The sequence below is a fragment of the Lacerta agilis genome, chromosome 2, assembly GCF_009819535.1.
Source record: "Lacerta agilis isolate rLacAgi1 chromosome 2, rLacAgi1.pri, whole genome shotgun sequence".
Taxonomy (NCBI): Eukaryota; Metazoa; Chordata; class Lepidosauria; order Squamata; family Lacertidae; genus Lacerta; species Lacerta agilis.
Window position 1 is genome coordinate 112,432,847 of NC_046313.1, and position 27,155 is coordinate 112,460,001.

Genomic DNA, 27,155 nt, shown 5'->3' on the forward strand with positions numbered 1-27,155 from the left:
AACGGTGTGGATGTGGCCCCCCGGCCTCCCTCACCCCACTGCCCCTTATTATTCAGGAATGGAAAGGATTTTCCCATTCAAATCTCTCAGGAACATGAAGAAGAAGGACTTTGTATCTCATGCCATTTTGGGTGGTTTCTAAAGCTTGATTGTTGAGATCACACGACCATTTCAGTTGAAAAATTATTTAATAAAGATTTTTTAAAATTAAAACCTTTGAACGTGTTTGAAATGTGTTTGAGTGTGCCGAGAATGATTTCAGTTGAAAGCAATGCAATTAGATCGCAGAATCATGGAATTGCAGAGTTAGAAGGGACCACGAGGGTCTTTGAGTCCAACCCCCTGCAGGAATCTTTTGCCCAACATGGGGCTCGAAGGACGGCCCTGAGATTAAGAGTCTCGTGCTCTACCCAAGGAGCTACACGGATGGATCTACAGAACAAACACCAAATTTTTTTTTTTTTAATTTACAGTGGTGTAAAATAAAGGTTGTAGGAAATGAAATGATTGTTGCCTTTTCTTTGTTTAAGGGTGCTTTATTAAGAGTTTGGATTAAAAACGCTTAACCTAGACGCACAGAGGTTGCATATAGCTGTGATTTGTGGTTAACACACTTGACTTTATCAGATAAGAAACTGGCTTGAGCTTGAAAAATTGTCAGAGCATGAAAAGCAGGGCAGCTGGCGGTCAGCACGTATTCAATATTAAAACAATCTTGTAATAAAAAATGTTCTGCTTATGTGTCAATAAATTTGTCTAATGGGGCTAATGACCATATTTGCATAGTGATGAACTTGGGAAGTGGGAAAGTAAAATGCCGGTGGACGTAATACGCCGTAAACTGGCATGCCACCCGCGTCCAAATTGTGAGGCTGTTTCCCCAGCCCGGTCTATGTATGGTCTGCTTGTGATGTCACAAACAGACATGGCAGCTGAGGGGGGAAAGGTACTGTATTTTTCGCTCCATAAGACGCACTTTTTTCCTCCTAAAAAGTAAGGGGAAATATCTGTGCGTCTTATGGAGCAAATGGTGGTCCCTGGAGCTGAATTGCCCAGGGGCCAAAACAGGATCATGCTTATTTTACAAAGAGAAAAGGGGGTGTTGAAAGGACCCCGCTCAGCAGCTGATCAGCAAGAGATCCAGAGAGAGATAAGAGTCCCGGCTCCCTTTCAGCCCCGCCCTCCTTTGTTGAATGTGCTGCAGGGGGAGGTTGTTTGTTTCCCCAGCTACATGTGACTGGCTGATTAGATTATCTGTCTGGAAACTGTAGAAAAGGCTCCCTTTCCTTTAGAAGCTGCAGAAATGTGAACTTAACCCCATAAAAACAGAGCTTTTCCTCTTTGCTTTTCCCCCTTTGCAAAAAAATGCAAAATTTTTAGCTGATCCTCAAAAAAACAGGGTTTTTCCCTTTGCAAAAAAGCTGCAAAACTTTTAGCTGATCCTAAAAAAAGGGGCTTTTAGAGGAGGAAAACCAGAAAAATATTTTTTTCTTGTTTCCTCCTCTAAAAACGAGGTGCGCCCTATGGTCCGGTGCGCCCTATGGAGTGAAAAATACGGTAATTTTTGCCCCATTCATATGATGGGTTTAACCAAAGGATCTCAAGTGTGCTGGGCAGGTTAGAACGAGAAATAATAATAACAGTAATAGTAATAATAAAAATAATAATAAATATTATTTAGAGCCCACCCATCTCTTTGAGTTTCCCCAGCCACTCTGGGTGGCTCCAAACAGAGTATTAAAAACACAATGTAACACCAAACATTAAAAATTTCCCTAAACAGGGCTGCCTTCATGATGTCTTCTAAATGTCAGATAGTTGTTTATCTGTTTGACATCTGCCGGGAGGGCGTTCCACAGGCTGGACACCACTGCCGAGAAGGCCCTCTGCCTGGTCCCCTGTAACCTCACTTCTCGCAGTGAGAGAACCGCCAGAAGGCCCTCAGAGCTGGACCTCAGTGTCCGAGCTGAATGATGGGGGTGGAGATAAATAAAATATACTTTATTTCTACTATATATTTTGGAAAGTTGGTTTATCCTCTACTGATCTGGACACATTTGGATATCACAGCCAAATTTTGCGCAAAATTCCTGAAATTTTGAATATTTTTGAAAAAGAGAAGGGTGTTGTGTATGGATACCACTGGACGCCGTTTTGAATCTAGATGGCGGGCTGATCCTTTAAAAAATGAAGACGCTCCTTCAGGTATACTGGGCTGGGGCCATTTAGGGCTTTAAAGATGAAGAGCAACACTTTGAATTGTGCTCGGAAACGTACTGGGAGCCAATGAAGATTCTTTAGGACCAGTGTTATATGATCGCAGTGGTCGCTCCCAGTCACCCGTCTGGCAGCCACATTCTGGATTAGTTGTAGTTTCCGAGTCACCTTCAAAGGTAGCCCCACGTAGAGCGCATTGCAGTAGTCCAAGCGGGAGATAACCAGAGCATGTACCACTCTGGCGAGACAGTCCGCAGGCAGGTAGGGTCTCAGCCTGCCTACCATATGGAGCTGGTAGACAGCCGCCCTGGACACAGAATTAACCTGCGCCTCCATGGACAGCTGTGAGTCCAAAACAACTCCCAGGCTGCACACCTGGTCCTTCAGGGGCACAGTTACCCCATTCAGGACCAGGGAGTCCCCCACACTATATATGACACACTATAACCAAAGACACTCAAGTGCGCAGGGCAGGTTATGACGAGAAGTTACCCCCAAAATAGCATTTACACCAAAGATGCCAAGCCTCTCTTGCTCCTTAACATTGTTGTTGTTCAGTCGTTCAGTCGTGTCCGACACTTCGTGACCCCATGGACCAGAGCACACCAGAGACGTTATTGCATGGAAACGAGCAGAATTGAAGAATTTAGGACAGTGTTTCCCAAACTTGGGGCGCCAGCTGTTTCTTGGACTACAACTCCCATCATCCCTAGCTAGCAGGACCAGTGGTCAGTGACGATGGGAATTGTAGTCCACAAGCAGCTGGAGACCCATGTTTGGGAAGCACTGGTTTAGGAGAACGTTCCAACAAAATATTTATCTAACTACGTTGTGGTGGTGGTGGTGGGGAGCTAAGGCACAGAGGCCAAATGCCACCCTGCAATCTTCTCTATCTGGCCTCAGCACTCTCCACATGCCCCATCATCTCCCCAGCTCCAACCCAGGCCATGCCCCATAGCAGCCCTACCTTAAACTCTCCTTGAGCGTTTTTGCCTGGTTGGAATATGTCCTCGAGCTCTGATCACCCTAGAGGATGCTGGTCCATTTGGGTGGACAAGGCCTCCTGCCCCACCAACTTTAATCTTCCCACAGCCTGCCCTCTTGCCCTGCCTTCTTACCTGCAACCCATCCAGAGGGTGGCATTGCCTGCCCACTTCCTGCGCCCGAGTCTCGGGGTCGCCCCTTGGGCAAAACCAGAATCAGCTGGCTCTGCCTGTCGTTGTCTCTCCGGCACCACCTACTGTCAGGCTCCCTGCAGTCCAGTCCACCAGTCCCAAGGGGGAGCACCTCCCATGGGATAACCCCTCTGTCAAGGGCACTTCCCAGCCAAGGAATGCATACGGCAGATAGTTTAAGTATTTATTGTCAACGATAACACAGTCGCTTCTACAGCTCTGGACACCTATGCACCCCAATCTAATGGTTAAGCAGCTATTTCAAGGAGCGGTTGCAAAACCAGTTTCCCTCCACCAGTTTATGTGTTGTTGTTCAGTCGTTGAGTCGTGTCCGACCCTTCGTGACCCAATGGACCACAGCACGACAGGCACCCCTATCCTCCACTGCCTCTCGCAGTTTTTGGTCAGACTCATGTTAGTAGCTTCGAGAACACTGTCCAACCATCTCATCCTCTGTCGTCCCCTTCTCCTTGTGCCCTCCATCTTTCCCAACATCAGGGTCTTTTCCAGGGAGTCTTCTCTTCTCATGAGGTGGCCAAAGTACTGGAGCCTCAACTTCAGGATCTGCCCTTCCAGTGAGCACTCAGGGCTGATTTCTTTAAGGATGGATAAATTTGATCTTTTTGCAGTTTATGTATCTTCCCCCAATTGCTTGCATGCACACAGTCGGAGACTATGCCTGCAGTTTCCTCTGCTCCTCCCTTTTCAATCCCTTCCTGGTTCTGGAGGGACAGTAGTCCCAACCCATCCTGTGCTCCACGCTCCAGCTCTGACACTTCCCCTGCCTCCTGGCTGGAACAGGTCCCCGCAAACCACTGACCTCCCCTCTGCCAAGTCAGAATCCAGCCCCCACATCCCCCAGTGCACAGTCATCAGTGTCCTGCTGGTCCCTGACACCCTCTCACTTTTCTGGAGGGCTGTGCGAGACCCTGTCGAAACCAACCCACTGTACAATGGAGAATTTTCACATTCTTCCCTCCAGCCGCTGTTGCAAAAACGGAGGGGGGGGGAGAGGAGTATTTTGCCACCTTAAAGGCTCAATCAAGTTATTGTGGGTTTTTTTGGGTGGATTCCAGTCACACAAAAGCTTACTAAGCGCTCATGGTGGCGCCATAAGGCGTACTAGGCTTCAGTGCCTCTCTGGTCCAACATCTTGTTTGCCACAGTGGCCAACCAATGGAAAGCCCACAAACGGGATACAGGCTGCCTCCCGCGGATGTTCCCTAGCAACCGGCGTTCAGGGGCAGTGTATAGCATCATCATCACTGGTAACCAAATAGGTTCTCTGGTTTCCAGGGATGCTCGCTTCTTTCCTGAAGCCTTCCCCGCCGTCGGAGCCTTGGGACGATCTCCGCTCTGTGTGGATTTTCTCGTGGTTCGTTAGGATCACTCTCTGGTTAAAGGTTTTCCCGCAATAGGAGCATTTATACGGCCTCTCCCCTGTGTGGATCCTCAGGTGTCTCTTCACGCTAGATTGTGTCGTGAAAACTTTCCCGCACAGAGGGCACTGCCTGTTTCCCGCTCCTTTGTACAGTCTTTGTGGAGCCGACGTTTGGCAAAGGTCGCCGGCTGGAATAGCCGTGGGTTTCATCTTCCACCCCTGTGCCGGGTCTTTAGCCCACCTCTCCGCTCCCTCTTGTGGGCCGCAGATTCCTTCTTCGTTCCAACGTCCCGATTTCGTCGGGGGCGCCCCCAAAAGTTCCCCGCCCTGCTCGTGCACCAGCCTAGCACCTCCTGGAACAGAGAGGAAATCTTTGTCAAATGGGAATATCGGAAATAGGGAAAAGATGAACGGCTGTGAGCCTGAAAAGGGGAGTCCTGCTGATAGAGAAGAGGTGTCAAAAAAGGTTATTTATGTATGCTGCTACTGCGGCCCGTGTTTTGATAGCCCCAAAATGGACAACGAGCAAAGAAGATTGGCAACTTAAACTGATGGAATATGTGCAGCTTGTGGACCTAACTTATAGAATAAGAGAACAAGAAGAACATGCGTTTGAAGAAGATCGGAAAATGTTTATTGAATATATTGCAGGAAATTGTGTGCACTTGAAAACGTTGGCAGCATTAAGATAAATTCAACAGTGTAAATACCGGTAAGTTTTGATGGAAGTAATAATGGAATACTGAATGGTTTGGTTTATATAAAATATGCAGGGACTTATGTTATGCAAAATGAACCATGGAAAGGGAAGAAGGGAAGTCATTGATATTTTAAGGTTGTTTAAATGAATATTCTAAATCGGATAGGCAACCTAAGGCCTGTGGGCCGGATGCGGCCCAATCACCTTCTCAATCCGGCCCATGGACGGTCCGGGAATCGGCGTGTTTTTATATGAGTAGAATGTGTGCTTTTATTTAAAATGCATCTCTGGGTTATTTGTGGGGCCTGCCTGGTGTTTTTACATGAGTAGAATGTGTGCTTTTATTTAAAATGCATCTCTGGGTTATTTGTGGGGCATGGGAATTCCTTCATTATTTTTCCCCCCAAAATATAGTCCGGCCCACCACATGGTCTGAGGGACGGTGGACCGGCCCACGGCTGAAAAATGTTGCTGACCCGTTTTAAATTGTAAAAAAGAAATGTATATATGTGTGTGTGTGTGTGTGAGAGAGAGAGAGAGAGAGTGAGAGAAAAGGTGCCATCAGTATTGGCATTCCACCGGCTCTTGAGGACATACCTGTGTAGACAAATGTTCCCTCAATCTCCTGATCCAAGCTTCCTTCTTTAAAAGCTGCTTCTAGCTGCTGTACTGTTCCGATGGGGGTGTTTATTTTAATATTTTGATGGAACTGCTTTAGCACTGCTGGGTCTCCCTGCCCTCTACCCTAACAGCCCCAATGAAACTCACCACCCACTGCTCTGCGTGTCACCAGACTACAAATCCCATCATCCCTGGCCATCAGGCCATGCTGGCAGGGCTGATGGGAGCGGGAGTCCGCCAGCATGTTCCCCATCCCTTCTGTGGGCCTTTTGTCATTGCAACGTCCCCCTTGCACCAAATACATTCTCCTGTGAGGTTGCCGCATATCTATGGCAAATCAGTCTCAAAGTTCCCCCTTCTCACCAATCTCCACTGGGAAGGAGAGGCTCTCCCGGGATCCTCCTGGCGAGATCTCAAGCACGTCTACTGAGCAAGGACCTCCTAGCTGAAAACCCTCGATGGTGCCGTTCTCTTCTGGAGACAAAGGGAGACAATACTGAACGTAAGGAAAGCCTGCGGGATCAGGCCAATGGCCCATCTAGCCCAGCATCCTGCTCCCATAGTGGCTAACCAAAAGCCTGTGGAAAACCCACAAGCAGGATTTGACCACAAGAGCCATCTCTCCCCTCCCGTGGTTTCCAGGAACTAGTGCTCAGAAGTGCCTCCAGCCGTGGAGGCAGAGCAGAGCCATTGTGGTTAGTAGCAACTGATAGCCCTGAATCATAGAATCATAAGAGTTGGAAGAGACCACAAGGGCTATCCAGTCCAACCCCCTGCCAAGCAGGAAACACCATCAAAGCATTCCTGACAGATGGCTGTCAAGCCTCCACTTAAAGACCTCCAAAGAAGGAGACTCCACCACACTCCTTGGCAGCAAATTCCACTGCCAAACAGCTCTCACTGTCAGGAAGTTCTTCCTAATGTTTAGGTGGAATCTTCTTTCTTGTAGTTTGAATCCATTGCCCCGTGTCCGCTTCTCTGGAGCAGCAGAAAACAACCTTTCTCCCTCCTCTACATGACATCCTTTTATATATTTGAACATACCACCCCTTAACCTTCTCTTCTCCAGGCTAAACATACCCAGCTCCCTAAGCCGTTCCTCATAAGGCATCGTTTCCAGGCCTTTGACCATTTTGGTTGCCCTCCTCTGGACACATTCCAGCTTGTCAGTATCCTTCTTGAACTGTGGTGCCCAGAACTGGACACAGTATTCCAGGTGAGGTCTGACCAGAGCGGAATACAGTGGTACTATTACTTCCCTTGATATAGATGCTATACTCCTATTGATGCAGCCCAGAATTGCATTGGCTTTTTTAGCTGCTGCATCACACTGTTGACTCAGGTCAAGTTTATGGTCTACCAAGACTCCTAGATCCTTTTCACATGTACTGCTCTCAAGCCAGGTGTCACCCTGAATTTGTCTCATCCTCTTTCACAGCCATGACTCCAGTGGGAGAGACTGCCACAGTCTAACTAGGCGCTTCAAAAAAATGTTTGCTGGGAGGTCAACCATTGGGCTTCACCAGCAGAAGTCTCACTTGGGAAGGAGGAGAAACAAGTGGAGGTTTGGAGAAAGCACTCTATAATGATTATGTTGTCAACGTTTACCCTTTTGCCATCGCTTTCCCCTCCTCCTGCCCCATCTCTTTTCCTTTTGTGTCGTGACTTTTGGATTCCTAAGCCTGAGGGGCAGGGACCATGTTAATATTGGTCGCCATAAGCCCCTCTAGGAAACTTTCGGGGGCCGAAGGGCAGAATTTTAAAAACTTGCTTCTGAGAATAATACATTGAATAAATCGTAATGGACCAACTGTGTTTTCCTGTCCAAGATGCCAGGCTTTCTGTGAGTGGGAGAAGCCTCAGGCAAAACCAAGGACTGAGGAAACCTTACCCAGTTTGCTGGCCTCTCGGTCCATGAGGGAGTCAACTGCTCCACCATCGACCTCCTGCTTGGGCCTCCTCAATTCCTTGGCACCAGACAGAGTCTGTTCTTCTGCTGGAAGTGGGGTGACCACTTCTGCCACAGCCTGGAAAATAACAAGGATGGAGCCTTTTAGCAAATAAAGAGAAAAGGCTGCTGGAGGGGGTTGGGGGTTGGAGGGTGAGGACGTTTTTTCCTATTCACACCTCGCCAATTTCAATTTTTCCCCGGAAGAGTGGCTTCTGGTTGAGGGCCTGTGGCAGGAGCCTGAGAAATGTCCTCTGATTTTACATTAAGAGGGTGTCTCTGGCACGTAGCCCAGTCTCAGAAGCTGACCCGTATTATCAGATTGTGCAAGGGCCACACAGCGAGCCCGATACATTTTGCCCTGCTACAGTGCCTCTTCCTTCCCTTCGTCCGTGACTTGGAGGAAGTTGCGACACTTAACGTCTACTCTGACAAACTTCTGGAGGGCCTTGTTTCACTTAAGGATGCAAGAGGCCAACCAGATCAGGCCAGTGGCCCATCAAGTCCACAGTGGCCAACCAGATGCCCATGAGACACTTGTGGGCAGGATCCGAGTGCAATGGCACCTTCCCCTCCTGCGGTAGTTGTTCATAGCCTTGTTCTCCACGAAGCTGTCTGCTTTCGAACCTAGACCACAACACCCCCCTCCAGAAACCCTTTCTCCTCCCTCTTCCTTTCCCCAATTCATTTACAGTTGTATCTCGGGTTAAGAACATAATTCGTTCTGGAGGTCCATTCTTAACCTGAAACTGTTCTTAACCTGAGGTACCACTTTAGCTAATGGGACCTCCCGCTGCCGCCGCGCAATTTCTGTTCTCATCCTGAGGTAAAGTTCTTAACCTGAGGTACTACTTCTGGGTTAGCAGAGTCTGTAACCTGAAGCGTTTGTAACCCGAAGTGTCTGTAACCTGAGGTACCACTGTATTTTATATGGTTCATTAAAATTTTGCCCCATAAAAAATTCACATCAACAGACAGCGATGGCGTGCGTGCTTTTGCTTGTGACGCAAATCACTTTCGCAGTTTCTCTGTTTTTTTTTTTTAATGATGAAAATGGTGGCAGAATTTAACATTCTGTCCTTTTTCTCAGTGTAACATGTCTCTCCAGAGTGTTCCCCGGGCGGCAGGAGTTTTGGATACGCTGGGTCCCAGCTCCATTTGTGTCTACCTAGCAAACCAAACGAGACCCACTCTGCTTTAATTTGGCTTGCATTTCTAAGTTTCTGATTCATCATTTGCATTATGTTATGCAAAAAACTTGTTATGCAAAAAATTAATAGAAACGAAATTTGTTTGTTTTTTAAAAAGGGCATCCAATAGTGAAAGGGAGTGAGTGTGTGCTCAAAGACCCCTAAGTATTTTAAAGTAATAATAATAAATAATAATTGAAGAAGAAGAAGAAGGTGGTAGAACATGAGACTCTTAATCTTAGGGTCACGGGTTCGAGGCCCACATTGGGCGCAAGATTCCTGCATTACAGGGGGTTGAACTAGATGGCACTCGTGGTCCCTTCCAACTCTACAATTCTAACAGCAAACTCCGTTTCTGTGGGCTGATCCTCACCCAGGCAAAGCAATATAGTACCACTCAAGCACAAGAGGAAGACATCAGCAGATTCAAGGGTTTTAGGATTTTGCCTGCCCCATGTACAAACCCTCCCCTCTTAGCATCTTCTGAAATTCACACAACGGTATGAAGGTCGTAAGAAGCAGAGTGTCTCCTCCATCACCCTGTTCTCGCAGTGGCCAACCAGATGCACCAATGTAGAGGCCACAAGCAGGAACCTGAGCACAACAGCAGTTATCCTCACTGGCGAGTCCCGGAAGTGTGCTGTGCCTCCGGCAGTGAGGGTGGCTCCCTCCAACATGTGCTTGGTTCCTCTCCTACCCCAAGATTGCCAAGGGCCACATGCCATGCCTCAGCCTCACCTGCTGCTCCTGGCTCCGAGAGGCCGCTTGCTGCATCTGCAGGAACTCCTCGGCCAGGGCTACTGCCTGCGAGCAGCTTTCCGGGTCCTGTCCCCTGACCCAGCTCTGCATCTCCGGCGGCAGGATGGTCAGGAACTGCTCCAGGATCAGCAGCTCCAGGATCTGCTCCTTCGAGCGCCTCTTGACCTTCAGCCACCCCTGGCAAAGTTTTTGGAGATGGCCGTAGGCCCCTCGCGGCCCCTCGGCCTCCTGGTAGCAGAAGCGCCGGAAGCGCTGGCGCTGCTCCTCCCTGCTCATGGTGTCCCCGCGCAAGATGGCCGCCTTCACTTTCCCATAATCCTCTCTGTCTCCGGCCTCCAGGCTTCGAAAGGCCCACTCGGCTTCTCCGCTGAGGGCTGGCTGGAGGCGGGCCACCCACTCTTCCCGGGGCCACCGGCAAGCTTCGGCCACTTGCTCAAAGGAGGCCAAAAACCCCTCCGTGTCTTCCCAGGGTGTGGGCTCCTCTGGCAACTGTGGGAGCCCCCAGGCCGAGGGAGGATGGGACTCAATTTTCCTCAAGAACTCCTGCCACTGGGTTTCCCAGCGCTGAAGAGTGGCCTCTCCTGTTTCCGGTTTCACCTGGTCCGCTGGGATTTTGTGGAGGAAGCCCCAAATGCTTCCAGCCTGAAGCACACGTGGTGGCTTCCCAATCCCTGCTCCGGGGCAGGCCGGATCTTGACCCCCCGCTTTGTTCCTGGGGAGCACCAGAGTGGGTGCGAGCCGGAGGCCAAATCCTGACTTGGGTCCCTGGTCTGCAGCCATGTCGTTCTCTCTCTTGCAAGGAAGTAACTTCGCCTATCTCCGAGATGCAATCTCCCAAGCGCCGCTCGTGAATGATGCTGGGCTGATGGACTGCTCAGCATCCAGCATCTGAATTTCTTTGCTCACAGTTGGGCCAGGCTGAGCTGCAGAGCTCAGGCGATTTCTTCCTGTGGGGAAAAAGAAAGGGAATGAGGCTGAGCTGCAGAGCTCAGGAGATTTCTCCCTGCAGGGAAATAAAAAAGGGGGTGATTCCAGGATTGGAAGAGACTATGCACAATATTAAGCAAGTCGCCCCTATGCCCGTACAACACCGATACTGCGCTCGAGGATTGGGGGAGGCCCGTAGCTCAACGGTCCTGCTTCAAAGGGTCCCAGGTTCAAATCCTGGCAACTCCACGCAGGTCTGGGATAGGCTCCCTGCCTGAAACAATGGAGAACTGATGCTAGTCAGTGTTGCCAATATTGAGCTAGATGTGCTGAGTATAAGACAGCTTCCTAGGTTTCTACTAGAGAGAAGAATCCATAGAATAGCGAGGGTCATCTAGTTCAACCCTCTGCTATTCAGGAATCTTCTGCTCAATACGGGACTCGAACACATGACCCTGAGATCAAGAGTCCCGTGCTCTACCTGCTACAGTTTGGTTGGTTGTTTACACGGTTCCTAGCTGACTTTTCCTCTGGGGTTTTCAACCTTTTTGGGTCCACGGCTCCCTTGACCGACTACATTCTTCCTGCGGCACCCCTGTGGGGCTCAGGAGCCCAGTTATATCTCCCCTTGCTTTCAGAGCTGGCAGCCCCTCATTCCTCCACTGTGGAGTGTTCCCTCAGCCTCCTCTCCTCGGGAATCCTCTGGGCAGCCGCTGCTGCCACCCTTGGGTGTCTGAGCTGCCCCCACTGCCCCAAAGAGAGGTGCCTCCTCACACTGCCCCACAGGGGCCTGGGAAGCACCCCCTGGCCAGCCCCAGAGGCACCATTTGCCTGCAGAGCTTGTAGCCAGGGCTGCTGCAACAAAAAAACTGCACAAGCCTTTGGAAGGCAGAGACGCGAGAGGGAAAGAAAGAGGGATGGAGGCCAGTGTTGCCCATGGCACCTGTGACCATCATTCAAGGCACACCAGGTAACCTAGGTAGCTTCGTGGTTGAGTAGGGATTCGAACTCTGGTCCTCTCCTCCAGTTCCGCCACCCTGGGATTTCAGCTTCGAGACACGAGTAGTGCTGTGGAGAGCCCGTGTGGTGTAATGGTTAGAGTGCTGGATTGGACCTGGGTTTGAATCCCCACTCGGCCATGCTGGGTGACCTTGGGCCAGTCACTGCCTCTCAGCCTAACCTACCGCACAGGGTTGTTGTGAGGATGAAATGGGGAAGAGGAGAAGCACGGAGACCACCTTGAGCTGCTTGGAAGATAAAAATAATAAGTACATTTATAATAAGTACATTTATAAAGTAATAAATACATTTATAAATGTAATAAGTAAGTATAAATATATAAATCCCACATTGCCCTTCAGCCCTCCCACCCCCCGTTCCTGGTTCTCCCAGACGTGCAGGATCTACCCCTTCTGGACTCACCCAGATCCAAAGCCACGTGCTCCTTCCTCCCCGCAAGGAGGGACCCCCAGACCCCAAAGCAACAACGTGTCTTGGGAGGAAAGTGAATATAAATTCCTTATTTCTCCTGGCACAGAAAGCTGTCCCCCCAGACCCGAGACACGCGTCTCCCTGCCCTGCCAGACCAAAGCCAGCAGCCGATCTCCAGGCGGCCCGATCCTTTGTGGCTTTACGCGGAAGAAAACGCCCTGCAAAGACTTAACTGCTGCTCGGAGTGCGCGACTTTCCGCAGCCCAAGCGAGGCGCCTGCTCGACTCCTCTCTTCCAAATCCCTGCCTCTAGGTCTGCACCCTCCTCTCTCTTCCCCTTGCCTTGTGCATTTGCTTAAAAAAATAAATTTATAATAATTATCATTATTAAAATAGCCGCGGACGCTTTAAAGGGGACGTCCAAGGCAGGCACTTTGCAAAAGCTTCCTTGGGAATGGTAGTTCACAGCAACAAGGAACTATACTACAAGTCCCAGGATGCATTGCGGGCCTGGCAGGAAATGACATCATATTCCCCTCCCTCCGCCTGCTGCAAAGCTTTGAGCAAATCGGATAGATAGGGCACAGGGGGATTTGAAATAAAGTCGGAGTTAGGAGGGAGGAAAGAGAGTGCAAAAGTAGAAATTCCCTTTGTTTGAACGACATCAGGAAGCAGGAGCTCTGTGCTGAGACAGGTTGGAGGGAGACTGAGGGCTCATCTCCAATATATAATATTAGTTACAGGTAGGTAGCCGTGTTGGTCTGCCACAGTCAAAACAAAACAAAATAAAAAATTCCTTCCAGTAGCATCTTAGAGACCAACTAAGTTTGTTCTTGGTATGAGCTTTGAAGTGTGCATGCACACGAAAGCTCATACCAAGAACAAATTTAGTTGGTCTCTAAGGTGCTACTGGAAGGAATTTTTTATTTTGTTTTATATATATAATATGTAAGAAAATATAAATATATACAGTGTGTTTTTTTAAAAAAAACTGTTTAGGGGTACTCTCATTCTGTCTGAGACTCAGGAAGCACCGTGACTGGAAATGCGGCCGCCATCTGGGATAGCAATGGAAGTGACGATTCACCGCGCTGGAGAAGAAACTAATATTTTTTTTTTGTTTCTTCTCCCATTAGATTCACAAAATGTTTAGGGGTATGTGTACCCGTGTCCCCCCAGAAAAAAGCACTGAATAAATAAATTATATATATATATTCTCCATATATATTCCATATATACAGTGGTACCTCGACTTATGACGATAATGCGTTCCGAACGAGCACTTGTAAGTCGAAATTTTCGTAAGTCGAAGGGTGCTGTCTCTGAAGGGAAAATTTTTTCGTAAGTCGAGAAAACCGCATTAAAAAACTTGTAAGTCGAGGTATCGCTCTGCCGCTTTCCCTTCGTAAGTTGAAAAATTCGGAAGCGGCCATTTTTTTCCTTCCGGAACTCAAATCAGAAGTCGAAAACATTGTAAGTTGAGGAGCTCATAAGTCGAGGTACCACTACACACACACACACACACACACCACACACACATTATATAATATAAAATATAAATATATTTGGAGAATATATATATATATATATATATATATATATATATATATGGAAATGAAATATTTCTATTAGTTTTCAGTATAGCAAAAATACAGATTCGACCAACATAACTTTTTAAAAACAATGGGTAAGTAAAGTATGCACATTTTGCAATAAATATAACCTGCACTACATATTTAAAGCAGCACCATACTGCCTTAAAACAGCCATGCAAATAGCCCCCGCCAAAGAATCCTGGGGACAATAGTTTCTTAAGGGTGCTGCCACCCCTCTCAGAGAGTTCCCTATAAAGAGGGATTTATTGTTTAAACCACTCTGGGAACTGTAGCTCTAGGAGGGGAACAGAGGTCTGCTAACAGCTCCCTTAACAAACCACAGCTCCCATACTTTTGGGGGGAAGAAGCTACGATATGGAATCATAGTATTGTGGAGTTGGAAGGGAAAGCCCCTGCAATGCAGGATAGTTTAAAACTGAATCATGTAACCAAGATGATGGACTATGCCGAAATGGCAAAGATGACCGCCATCTTTGCCCAGCCGAGCTGGGGTTTTTTTTGGGAAATTGGGGGGGGGAGAGTCTGAGGGATCTAAGTAATCCCAGAAGTGTAGAAATTGAAAATGATGTGAATGTATAAGAATATTGTTTTAAAAATGGAAATTAATTAAAAAAACAAACACCCGTATAATGGTGTTTTAAAGGTATGCAACCAATGCCTAAAATGTCAAGGGCACTGGGGCAGTCTCCAGCCAAAAAAAGTTGGCAACTGTACTGGGTGGCAGCCAACTAACTTCTACTTAAGAGTAGACCCATTGGAATTAATGTGCCTGTTAGTCCTACAACCCTCCGAACTGATTTTCCTGCCCTTTCTGTCTCCTTTATTTCTGCTTATATCATTGCTATCGTTTTTAACTCCTCCTGAATTTGAGTGGCACGCTGAGAAATAGAATTTAAATGGATGGTGCATATGGCATGTTACGCAGAGCCAGGCCATTGCTCCATGTAGCCTAGTGATGCCAACTCTGACTGGCAGCTGCTCTCCAGAGTCTCCTCAGAGGTATTCCACATCAAATCCTATGTCATTCTTTTAAGTCAGGGACAGAATTGTTGCCCACCAGATGTTACGAGACAATACCAAGACAGAAACAGGATGCTGGGGGTGGGCAATGAAAATGTAGGAATGAAGGTAAGAGAAATAATTTCCGTTTGGGAGAAAACTCCAAAATCCACAGCTGAGCGATACTTTTTTATTAGAATCATAGAATCCTAGAGTTGGAAGAGACCACAAGGGCCATCCAGTCCAACCCCCTGCCAAGCAGGAAACACCATCAAAGCATTCCTGACAGATGGCTGTCAAGCCTCCGCTTAAAGACCTCCAAAGAAGGAGACTCCACCTCACTCCTTGGCAGCAAATTCCACTGTCGAACAGCTCTCACTGTCAGGAAGTTCTTCCTAATGTTTAGGTGGAATCTTCTTTCTTGTAGTTTGAATCCATTGCTCCATGTCTGCTTCTCTGGAGCAGCAGAAAACAACCTTTCTCCCTCCTCTATATGATATCCTTTTATAGATTTGAACATGGCTATCATATCACCCCTTAACCTTCTCTTCTCCAGGCTAAACATACCCAGCTCCCTAAGCCGTTCCTCATAAGGAATCGTTTCCAGGACCAACCAAATATGTCCCGAAACATAAGGAAGCTTTCAAGTTCTCCAGACTCATCAAGGAAAATATTAGCGAGATTGTGGCTGCCGAGGAATTCTCTCCAGGAGTCTTCCTACCTCAATATTCCAAGGATTGGTAAAGGTGAAGGACCCTTGGATGGTTAAGTCCAGTCAAAGACGACTATGGGGTTGCGGCACTCATCTCGCTTTACTGGCCGAGGGAGCTGGCGTTTGTCTACAGACAGCTTCCCGGTACATGTGGCCAGCATGACTAAACTGCTTCTGGCGCAACGGGACACCGTGATGGAAACCAGAGCGCATGGAAACGCCGTTTACCTTCCCGCCACAGCAGTACCTATTTATCTGCTTGCACTGGTGTGCTTTCGAACTGCTAGGTTGGCAGGAGCTGGGACAGAGCAACAGGAGCTCGCTCTCCTTTATGAGCCTCCCAAACTTGTAGGCTCTACAGACCACCACACAGACAGCCATCAACAAGAACAAGGCTAATTGTACTTCGTTAAAACCTGTTTAATGTGCCATACTTCCGAAGCTCTTTCACAAAGATACCTGAACTTTGTAATATTGGTCCCCGCCCTCAGTAACTGTAGATTTGCCTCCTTGTTCCATGACGGTGTTCTCAGTTTCCAGGACGGAAGGCCCAAATCTAGTATGGACAGTCAAGTTAAGGCTTGCCCCCCAACTAAGGATTTCAGATGACCAAATTAAAATCACTTTAGGCCGCAATATAGTGTCTCTGGCTTTCAAGATACCTTGGGAAAGGCAAAAACTAGTCCTGTCTCTCTCTGTACCAGAGCTTTCCAAACTGTGTGTTGCGATATTTCAGTGAGTTGGCTGCAGCGTGTAGTTGTGTGGCACGAATTCTCCTTGCGCTCCTCCCAGGGCTGGAAAGGGGTTAGTTTAACCTCCAGTTTGTTAGCAAAACTGAATTACTGTGTCACGAAATGATGCATGTCTAAAAAGTGTGTCACCAACGTGAAAAGTTTGGAAAGCTCTGCTCTACACTATAATAAAGATTATATCCTTTGATAAACCTTTTCTAACTTTATTCACTATGTATGTTTCAGTGGAGCAAATGAGAACAAGCAGGAGGTTTTCAGAGATTTGCATTCTTTGTGGTGTAGTTGTCTTTTTGCCAAAGCTGTTTCCCAGTTCCAAGCATTGACGGCACAGCATTTTCCCTGCGGTTCCTCCCTCGTCTGCGAACTTTCTCGTGTGAAATAAGGTGCGTGCTTTTGGCAAAAAGCTCTTCCCACACTCTGGGCACTTATACGGTTTCTGCCACGTGGGTTTTTTGATGGGAAATAAGAGAGTCACCCCGGCCAAAGCTCTTGTCACAAACTGAGCATTTATAAGGCTTCTCCCCTGTGTGGATTCTCTGGTGGGAAGTAAGGTTGCTGCTCTGACTGAAGCTCTTTCCGCACTCCAAGCAGCTGTATGGCTTCTCCCCTGTGTGGGTTCTCTGATGTAAAGTGAGGTGGGCACTCCGACTGAAAGTCTTCCCGCACTCCGAGCATTCAAATGGTTTCTCTCCTGTATGCATTCTCAGGTGCGAAGTAAGGTTCCCGCTGAAATTGAAGCTCTTCCCACACGCCAGGCATTTATGCGGCTTCTCTCCTGTGTGGATTCTTTGGTGTGAAATAAGATGCTTGCTACAACTGAAGCTCCTGTCACACTCTAAGCATTTGTATAGTATCTTGCCTGTGTGGATTCTTTGATGTCTAGTAAGGTGTGCTTTCCGAATGAAGCTCTTTCCGCACTCTGAACATTTATACGGCCTCTCGCTTGAGTGCTGCGTCCTCTTATGTTGCATAAGTCTGGACTGATCGCAGAAGCTCTTGCTGCAGCCGGAGCATTTGTACAGCTTCTCCGCTAGGTGGATTCTCTTATGTGAAATAAGGCGTGTGCTTCGATAGAAGCCCTTCCCACACTCTGAGCACTTATAGGGTTTCTCCCCTCTGTGAAGCCTTTGGTGCAGAATAAGGTAGTCGCCCCGACTGAAGCTCTTTCCGCACTCGAAGCATCGAAATGGTTTCTCTCCTGTGTGGGTTCTCTGGTGTCTGTTAAGGTCCGATTTGCAGCTGAAGTTTTTCCCACACACCGGGCACGTATTCCCAGCATCCTCAAATCTTTCCACAGACGCTTCGCTTGGTTCCTCCTCATTTTCAGTCTTGCACATATCTACTGGTGGGAGAAAGAGAGAAATCTTACCCAATGGAAGTACTGGTTACCTGGAACAGTTATTAGACACATTATTTCCCTTTTGGCTATACTGGGTTGATGGGAGGCAGAGCCCAACCATTTCTAGAAGGCCACAGATTTCTCACCCTTACCAACTTATATTGGCTGGATCCAGAGGTGGGTAATGCTCAGCACAGGGGCCTAACCTGCCCCCTGAACCCACCAGTTTGGCTTGCAGTGGTGAAAATATCAAATGAGACATGGCACTGGGTTTAAATCTCTTTTTCCAGCCTGGTAGGAAGTGGGAAAGAGGGTGGTGGGGTGAGCGGAGGCTCAAAGGTGCTGTGTGCTCCTATACACAACACTGGTGATCCCTACGTAACCTTGGTTAGAGATTTTTATTATGCTAAGTGGTATCGTTGCTTTTAGAAATATATATATAAACAAATAAACAACTCTCAGCACCTCAGACCGCGTTCCACCCCGAGGCCTTCCTCCACCACGATTCCTCTCACAGCCCAGCCTTCTTTGGAGGAAGAGAAATGCCTTCATTTTATTCATTCAAAACTTTTGTATCTCACCTTTTCTTCTGCCAAGAGAGCTCAAGGCAGAAAGCAGTGGTAAAACATGAAATACATTGAAGCTCACATCCCAAGGACCCTTGGAACTGCAATTTGTTAAGGGTGCTGGGCATTGTAGCTCCGCGAGAGATATAAACTACAGTTCCCGGGATTATTTGGAGAGGGGGAAATGTGTTTTAAATGTATGGTGTGCGTACAGCGTCAGAAACAACAACAAACAATGGAATAAAAAGACGAGAGTATTAAAGTAGTGCCTAAAACCAAATTAAGGGTGCAATCTTGTACATGTCTACTCAGCAGTAAGACCTGTTGCGTTTCCCCCCAGAAGTGCAGACAAGGAAAAGATGGCGCTCCCCCATTCCATGTAACACAGGCTAACTGGATTGGCAGTTGAATCTTATTTTTTATTTACTAGAAGCATGTGTACTTACTAAAAGTAATTACTAAGGAATGCAAAAGACGCCGTTTTGAAAGGTTCAGCCTCCCATCTTGATTCAAGATGGCGTCCATACACAATACCCTGCTCTGTCCTTTCAGGAATTTTGCACAAAATTTGTCTGCGATATCCAAATGTTTCCAGATCAGTAGAGGATAAACAACTTTCCAAAATATATAGTAGAAATAAAATGTATTTTATTTATCTCCACCCCCATCGTTCAGCCCGGACACTGAGGTCCAGCTCTGAGGGTGTTTTGGCAGTTCCCTCACTGCGAGAAGTGAAGCCACAAGGAACCAGGCAGAGGATCTTCTTGGTAGTGGCGCCCGCCCTGTGGAATGCCCTCCTGTCAGATGTCAAGGAAATAAACAACTGGCTGACTTTCAGAAGACATCTGAAGGCAGCCCTGTTTAGGGAAGTTTTTAATGTTTGGTGCTTTATCATGTTTTTAATATTCTGTTGGGAGCCGCCCAGAGTGGCTGGGGAAACCCAAACAGATTGGTGGAGTATAAATAAGAAACTGTTGTTGTTGTTGTTGTTGTTGTTGTTGTTGTTGTTGTTGTTGTTGTTGTTGTATATTTTCCCACTATTCTTGAAAGAATAACATTGACTAGACCACCTCTTTCCCTACAGATCCTCTTGTGTGCTGTGATGAGAAAATAAAGCCCTGTTGGCAGTGCTACCACCCTTGGAGTCTAATAGAATCATAGAGTTGGAAGAGACCACAAGGGCCATCCAGTCCAAACTCCTGCCAAGCAGGAAACACTTATTATTATAATAGTAATAATAAGAATAAGCATAGGATATCCAAATGGGCAGTTGAATCTTAGCCATTCAGAACTGGCAAGGACGTTAGAAAAGGGCTGCTGGATCAGACCAGAGAACAGCATCCTGTTCTCACAGTGGCCAAGCAGATACCTAAAGCAGGGACCTGGGAGTATGGAGGAGCCACAGCTGACCTTAACCCAGGGAAGGACTCAAGCTCAAAGAAAGGCATATGTCTCCTCACCAGAAGGACTGGCCTCTCCATCCTCAACTTCCTGTTTGATTACCACACACAGGTGCCCTTCTTCGGAGTCCCACGGAGATTGCCCTGCATCCGAGAAATTTGCATCTTCCTCCTCCTCCTCTTCCTCCTCCTCCTCCTCCAACGCCACCTGAAACAGCAGAGAGCAATCCTTTTTTTTTTTACATTATGGAGCCATTTTGTAATTTTTAAATATTTTATTTTATTTTGACAAAGTAATAATCTTAAATAAATAAGAATAAAAATGTGCACCCCACCACCGAGACCGTTCTATCGGAACTATCCAACCTCCCGAAATTTCAACGCCTCTTGCGATGGCTTGACCCCATTCCGTTTTAACAGTACAAATTCTACAAACACCTTCCATATCTCCTCAAAATCATTTCTCCTGCATATTCCCTGTCTTACCTTAATGGCACATGTTAATTTATCATTAATAGCTATAGCCCACATTCTTCCATTTTATATTCTGCTTGCCCCTTCCACTTCCTGCCTATCATAATTTGTGCAGCTGTCAATAAATTTGTGAGCAAGTCCTTCCTAGCCTGCGAACCTTCCACCACATTGTAAATTGATAATAATGCTACATTTGGTCAGCTTTAACCCAGTGATTTCTGTTATCTCCTTAAACACCCTTTGCCAAAAAAATGTACATATTTACACCCCCACCACATGTGAAATGTAATTCCCTGTTTCCTGGCATCCTCTCCAACATACAGGTGAAACTCAAAAAATTAGAATATCGTGGAAAGGTTCATTTCTTTCAGTAATTCAACTTAAAAGGTGAAACTAATATATGAGATAGTGACATGACATGCAAAGCGAGATATGTCAAGCCTTTACTTGTTATAATTGTGATGATTATGGCGTACAGCTGATGAGAACCTCAAATTAACAATTTCAACTTGGGGGTTTTCATCAGCTGTACGCCATAATCATCACAATTATAACAAATAAAGGCTTGACATATTTCGCTTTGCATGTCACCTGTCTATCTCATATATTAAACACCAGTAGCTGATGAAAACAATTGCTTATATAAATGGACTTTTCCACGATATTCTAATTTTTCGAGTTTCACCTGTTAACACTGTATATCCCTTGTTTATTTGATTTACTCTGACTGGTGTTAAATACCATCTCCAAACTAATTTATAGTAATTTTATTTTATTCTTATTTATTCTTAAGAGTAAGAATAAGAGCAATCCTTTCAGACTTGGGTGCTTCCACGAGAAACATTGCCCCTAGGTTGGCCTTCGGAAAACAGCCAAGGAAAATGAGACACAAGGCAGAGTCCATCAACAACCTCAAGCTATACTTTTCTCTCATCCCTGGCCCTGTGCCGCACATAGGGAAATAGTTTCACCTGTTTCTCCTCTCTCTCGGCCTCTTGCCGCCTCAGCAAGAACTCCTCAGCCAGGGCCACCGCCTGGGAGCAGCTTTCTGGGTCCTGTCCCCTGACCCAGGTCTGCATCTCCGGTGGCAGGACAGCCAGAAACTGCTCCAGGATCAGCAGATCCAAGATCTGCTCCTTGGTGTGTCCTTCGACCGTCAGCCACCCCCTACAAAGTTTCTGGAGTCTACAGTAAGCCCCTCTCGGGCCCTCGGCCTCCTGGTAGCAGAAGTGCCTGAAGTGTTGGCGGTTCTTCTCCCTCCTGATGGCGTCCTGTCGCAAAATGGCTGCCTTCACCTTCCCATAATCCCCTTTGTCTCTGGCCTCCAGGTTGCTCAAGGTCCTCTCGGCTTCTCCTCTGAAGACAGGCAGGAGCCGGGCTGCCCATTCTTCTGGGGGCCACCGGCAGGCTTGGGCCACTTGCTCAAAGGAGGCCAGGAAGGCCTTCATGTCATCCCATGGCGCGGGCTCCTCCGACCACTGTGGCATTTTCCAGCCTGAGTGAGGAGACTCAACCGTCTTCGGGGACTCCTGTCAATCAAAACAGATATTTCAAGCCATAGGGCTCGATATCGATGAAAAAGGAAATTCACCTAAGGGTCAAAGCCAACGTTGCTTGGCGGTGTTTTCCAAACTTGGGGCTCTAGCTGTTTCTGGATTACAACTCCCATCGTCCCTAGATAGCAAGACCAGTGGCAAGGAATGATGGGAATTGTAGTCCAAAAACAGTTTGGAAAACACTGGGTTAGAGTGTTGGACTAGGAGCAGAGTTCAAATCGTCACTCGGTGATGAAGCTCACTGGGTGACCTTAGGTAAAGGTAAAGGGACCCCTGACCGTTAGGTCCAGTCGCAAACGACTCTGGGGTTGCGGCGCTCATCTCATTCTATAGGCTGAGGGAGCCGGCGTTTGTCTGCAGACAGCTTCCGGGTCATGTGGCCAGCAGGACTAAGCCGCTTCTGGCGAACCAGAGCAGCGCACGGAAACGCCGTTTACCTTCCCGCCGGAGCGGTACCTATTTATCTATTTGCACTTTTGACGTGCTTCCGAACTGCTAGGTTGGCAGGAGCAGGGACCAAACAATGGGAGCTCACCCCGTCGCGGGGATTCGAACCGCTGACCTTCTGATCGGCAAGCCCTAGGCTCTGTGGTTTAACCCACAATGCCACCCGCATCCCTTGGGTGACCTTGGAGCAATGCAATTAAACGTAATTAAGAAACCCTTCTGAATAAGTTCAGGATGTCAGTAACCCCTCTAGTCCATCATCCTTAAATAGCTCCATCAGTAGAGCATGAGACTCTTAATCTCAGCGTTGTGGGTTCGAGTCCTCACGTTGGGCATACGATTCCTGTATTTCAGGGGGCTGGACTAGATGACCCACGTAGTCACTTCCAGCTCTAAAATTCCGTGATTCTTTGATTCTATCCTGTTATCACAATGGCTAGCCAGACGCCCCCGAGGAAAGCCCACAAGCATGACTTGTGGCTTCAAGCAACTGGTATTCAGAAACATACTGCCTTCTACCATGGCAGTAGCAATGTAGTAGTAAGAAAAATAAAATTAAAAAGCTGCTATGCCACACACAAAAATCACAACCCATGGGTGTCACCTGTTTCTCCTGCCCCTTGGCCTTTCGTGGCCTCAGCAGGAAATCCTCGACGAGCAACACCGCCTGGGGACAAGCCTCTGGGCCTTGTTCTTTGACCCAGCTCTGGATCTCCGCTGGCAGGATGGCCAGGAACTGCTCCAGGATCAGCAGCTCCAGGATCTGCTCCTTCGAGTGCCTCTCCACCTTCAGCCACCCGTAGCAAAGTCCCCGGAGCCGTATGTACGTCCCTCTGGGCCCCTCGGCCTCCTGGTAGCAGAAGCATCTGAAACGTTGCCGTTGCTCTTCCCTGTTCTTGGCCTCCGCTCTCAAGATGGCCACCTTCACTTTCCCATAATCCTCTTTGTCTTTGCCTTCCAGCCCACTGAAGGCCAACTCAGCATCTCCTGTAAGGGCCGGCAGGATTCGGGCCACCCATTCTTCCCTGGGCCACCGGTAGGTTTCGGCCACTCGTTCGAAAGAGGCCAGGAAAGACTTCACGTCGTCCCACGGCTCCTCGGGCAACTGTGGCTTCCTGCACTCGGACAAAGGAAACTCCATTTTCTTCAGGAGCTCCTGCCATGTGTCCTCTGTCGGCTCCTCGCCTGGCTCCTGCTTCACCTGCCCTCCTGGAAACCTATGCAAGAATTCCTTGAGGCTCCCATCCTGGAGGAAACCTGTGCTTTTCCCTTTTCTCCCTGGCGCCTCCTGCAACGTGTCGCCTGTGGTGTCCTGATTCCCCATTTTCATTCTCAAGTGGCTTTACAAACTTAAGAGCACGTTACGGACATTTCTAGAACAAATCGATAAGCATCCCGAGCTTCTGCCTAGAGAATGAAAAGGGCAGAAACAAAAGAGAAAATGAATTCACAAGAGAACAGAGAGCTCTAATATTGCAGCCACTTGCGTATGCTAAAAAATGGTAACTGCATGCAAGTTATACTGGGGAAAAAACTGCATATTTTTTTTACTCTTTTGTAGTTTTAATACTATCACCTACTAATAAGAGAGAGACTAAGTACACACCATAGATTTAAAGCACATGTTTTTCCCCTCAATAATCCTGGGAACTGTAGTTTGTTAGGAGTGCTGGGAATTGTAGCTATGCAGAGATGCCAACTACATTTCCCAGGATTATTTTTTTTGGGGTGGGGGTAAATCAGTGTGCTTTAAATGTGTGGTGTGCACAAAGCCTTGGCGACCGTACCCCAGTGAAAATGTCATGTTCCCTGGCCCTTTTTCTTCTTTGTATATATTAAATTTCCGCTTTTCCTCTCAAAGGAGCCCGGGGCCGCAAACAACAGCAAACAATCCAAGATAACAATCAAAATGTTTTGAGCATCTAAAAAAACCCCTAAGCACACCTAAAATACTTCTAAAACAGTCGCGTGTTAACCTACACAAACAACGCTGACACCAAACCCTACTCATATCAAGTAAAAAAAGAAACACCGTCACCCCACCCCACCTATCTCCCCATCCCACCCACCTCTCTCCCCCTTTTCTTCCTAATGTCTCAACAACAAAAAACTGATTTGTAGAAATGTTATATGGAAAAATATGAGAGAGACATTGCACTACCTTTGTAAATCAAGAAAATCTTTAATTAAAATGTTTTTTTTTTTTTAAAAAAAAGTGTCACGTGTGAGCCGCCCTCACAGCTAATAATTTCAAGCTTGCAAGGAGCAGCATCTTTTCAGCCATCAAATGCCTGGGTGAACAGGAACGTTTGAACAAAATAAAATAAAAAATTCTTTCCAGTAGCACCTTAGAGACCAACTACCGTAAGTTTGTTCTTGGTATGAGCTTTCGTGTGCATGCACACTACACACACACACACACACACACACACACTGCTTTTTCTGGGGGACGCAGGGGTAGGCATACCCCTAAACATTTTGTGAATCTTTGTATTATTGTCCATTTACTGTTATTTTTCCTGATTTGAACTATAAAATGGTGATTTTCCTGATTCAAAATGAGAGTACCCCTTAACATTTTTAAAGGAAAAAAAGCACTGTATATATTCAAGAGGATCTATCTATCTATCTCCTCCTGAATGTTGATAATGAATGGGAATTCCCCCTGCCGGAAACCCTGGAGAGCTGCTGCCAGCCAGTGTTGACAATACAATGCTAGATGACCCACTTTACCTAGGTATAGATCTGCATCTGTACCTATATATTTCCTTCCTTCCACAGAGGAGTCCTGCCTCCTTTTCCTGATCTGGAAGCAGCTGGGTGGGAAGGATCCTGCCGTGCAAGGATCCAAAGGGTGGGGAGGGGGTAGTTATGGGGGTGCCCCTTTCCTCCTGCACCGTCTACCCCCTTCCTCCCCGCCCCCTCTCCCTGCAGCCCCTCCATGCTCACCCCTCCATGGTGCACATTCTTTCTTCTTCTTGCAGGAAAAAAAGGATCTTCCCAGGCGCCCCCTCCTCCCACAACAGGAAAAGACCCTTTGCCTGCTCCCCCGCCCCATAAATCCTCATCTCTCTCTCTCTCTGCTGTCTTTTCTAGGAAGCAAAGCTCGGTTGGTTTAACCCCTTTTGAGCTCTTGCTCTGGGAAACGTCACCCCCCCCCCCGACCTATGGCTGGGTGGGAGGGACATCGCGAAGGGGCCTCTTGCGCAGAATCAGAGAATCGTAAGAGTTGGGAGGGATCCCCAGGGGTCATCTAGTCCAGCCCCCCCCCCTCCGCAGTACAGAGATGGGAGCAACGGGGTCGGACTAGATGACCCTCGGGGATCCCTTTCTACGGTTCTATAATTCTTAGAGCAGGCTTGCTTGCTGCGGCTCAGCTGCAGCAAGGCTGGAGCCAAATGGGTGGGAATCGCGGGGAAAGGGCAGATCGCCGTGGGGGGAAAAAAGAATCTGGGAGGAGCTGTCCTCCCTTGGAAGTGTTTCACTGGGAACCGGAGCAACAGAGGAACCTGCCTTATTCCGAGTCAGATCAGGACGTCTGCACTGACTGGCAGTGCTGTCCTGGCCTTCAGGTGGGGTGGCGCTTTCAGCCCTATGGAGATGCTTGAGTATTGAAACGTCTGCATTAAAAGATTATGCTCTTCCACTAAGTTGTTCGGCGTTTCCATCTTAGGTTTTACATGTATCTGTCTGGGATCCTGCGCTGAGCAGGGATTGGGTTTAATGACCACCAAAGCCTAGAATTCTCCCTAGTATAGGGAAGTTTTTAATGTGTAATGCTTTACTGTGGTTTTATAACAAAATAAAATATATTTTTTATTTTATATTAATTTTTTATTTTATTTTGTTTTGACTATGGCAGACCAACATGGCTACCTACCTGTAACTGGAACTGTGGTTTTATAAATTGCTGGAAGCCACCCAGAATCGCTGGGGCAACCCAGTCAGATGGGCAGCATAGAAACAGAAATATTACTACTACTACTACTACTACTACTACTACTACTACTTGGGGAACTTTACAACAACATTTTTTGCCCCGATTTTGATTTTTGGTGTGTAGGTTTTGCCTGTTTTTGTGGGGGTTTGGAACACTGAGATCACCAATTTTTCTTCTGGCTATTTTGTGGTGCCCACAAGTGTCTTAGAGTTCCAAATGTGCTCCCCCCCAACTTCTTTTTGCATGTAGAGGAGTCCATCCTTAACCAGTTAGCTGCCTGATAACATTTCAATAAGTTTGCTTATGAATACGCCCCACCCTACAGGAATTCTGAAGCAAAATACAAGCTTTCTTCATGTGTGTGTTTTTTGATGATACAGGCAGGTTTTCCATGTGCGAGAGAGGGAAATGCCTCTTTGGGAATTAAGCTTGCTGCTGCGGTTTTTGCGTTTTAAAAAAAATGCATTTTAAAATTGATCAAGAGGATGGAGCAGCTCTGCTATGAGGAAACGTTAGAAAATTTGGGACTCTTTAATTCAGAGAAAAGGCAAGAGGGGACATGAAAGGTGTGAGCGTAGCATGGAGAAAACAAATGGAGACATTTTTATCTCCCATCATGCTAAAACTTGCAGACACTGAGTCTTCCACTTTGGCAGGGTGGGGGGAAACTTGGAAGGAGAATTTGTCAATGCAACACAACTGAAATATGACTACAGCTCCTGATCCGTTCTCAAGCTGGCGTTCAGGATTTTGAGTTTGCCACAGGACTCTTTCCAGCTGAAATGTGTTTGGCTATTGGCGGTGGAAGATACCTGTTCCATCTTTTTTGCATACCCCACCACATTCTTGGGTTAATCTGGGTTCACTTTGCACCCCAGCTGAACGAGTGACAAAGACAACAGACTCCAAACTAGCAGAAACAAATTAAATATTTTATTGATATACAACGGAGGATTAGTAATGGGTGGGTGTAGAATCATTGGTCTACAATACACCATGAGCAGTA

General features: G+C 47.3%; 2 protein-coding genes across 2 annotated transcripts; both read right to left on the reverse strand.

The window, feature by feature from the left end:
* Positions 1-6,422: 6,422 nt before the first annotated feature.
* LOC117042768 (SCAN domain-containing protein 3-like) lies at positions 6,423-12,680 on the reverse strand. The gene is made up of 4 exons (XM_033142410.1): positions 12,341-12,680; positions 9,971-10,938; positions 7,986-8,121; positions 6,423-6,568 (listed from the first exon to the last, which is right to left on the reverse strand). Exons 2-4 carry the CDS (start codon positions 10,769-10,771, stop codon positions 6,438-6,440), a joined length of 1,068 nt encoding a protein of 355 aa, XP_032998301.1. The 5' UTR covers positions 10,772-10,938; positions 12,341-12,680; the 3' UTR covers positions 6,423-6,437.
* A 3,906-nt stretch (positions 12,681-16,586) lies between these two features.
* LOC117042461 (zinc finger and SCAN domain-containing protein 12-like) lies at positions 16,587-23,581 on the reverse strand. The gene is made up of 4 exons (XM_033142007.1): positions 22,814-23,581; positions 21,130-21,735; positions 19,793-19,940; positions 16,587-17,769 (listed from the first exon to the last, which is right to left on the reverse strand). The coding sequence occupies exons 1-4, from the start codon at positions 23,537-23,539 to the stop codon at positions 16,853-16,855; spliced, it is 2,397 nt and encodes a 798-aa protein (XP_032997898.1). The 5' UTR covers positions 23,540-23,581; the 3' UTR covers positions 16,587-16,852.
* Between the last annotated feature and the right edge of the window lie 3,574 nt (positions 23,582-27,155).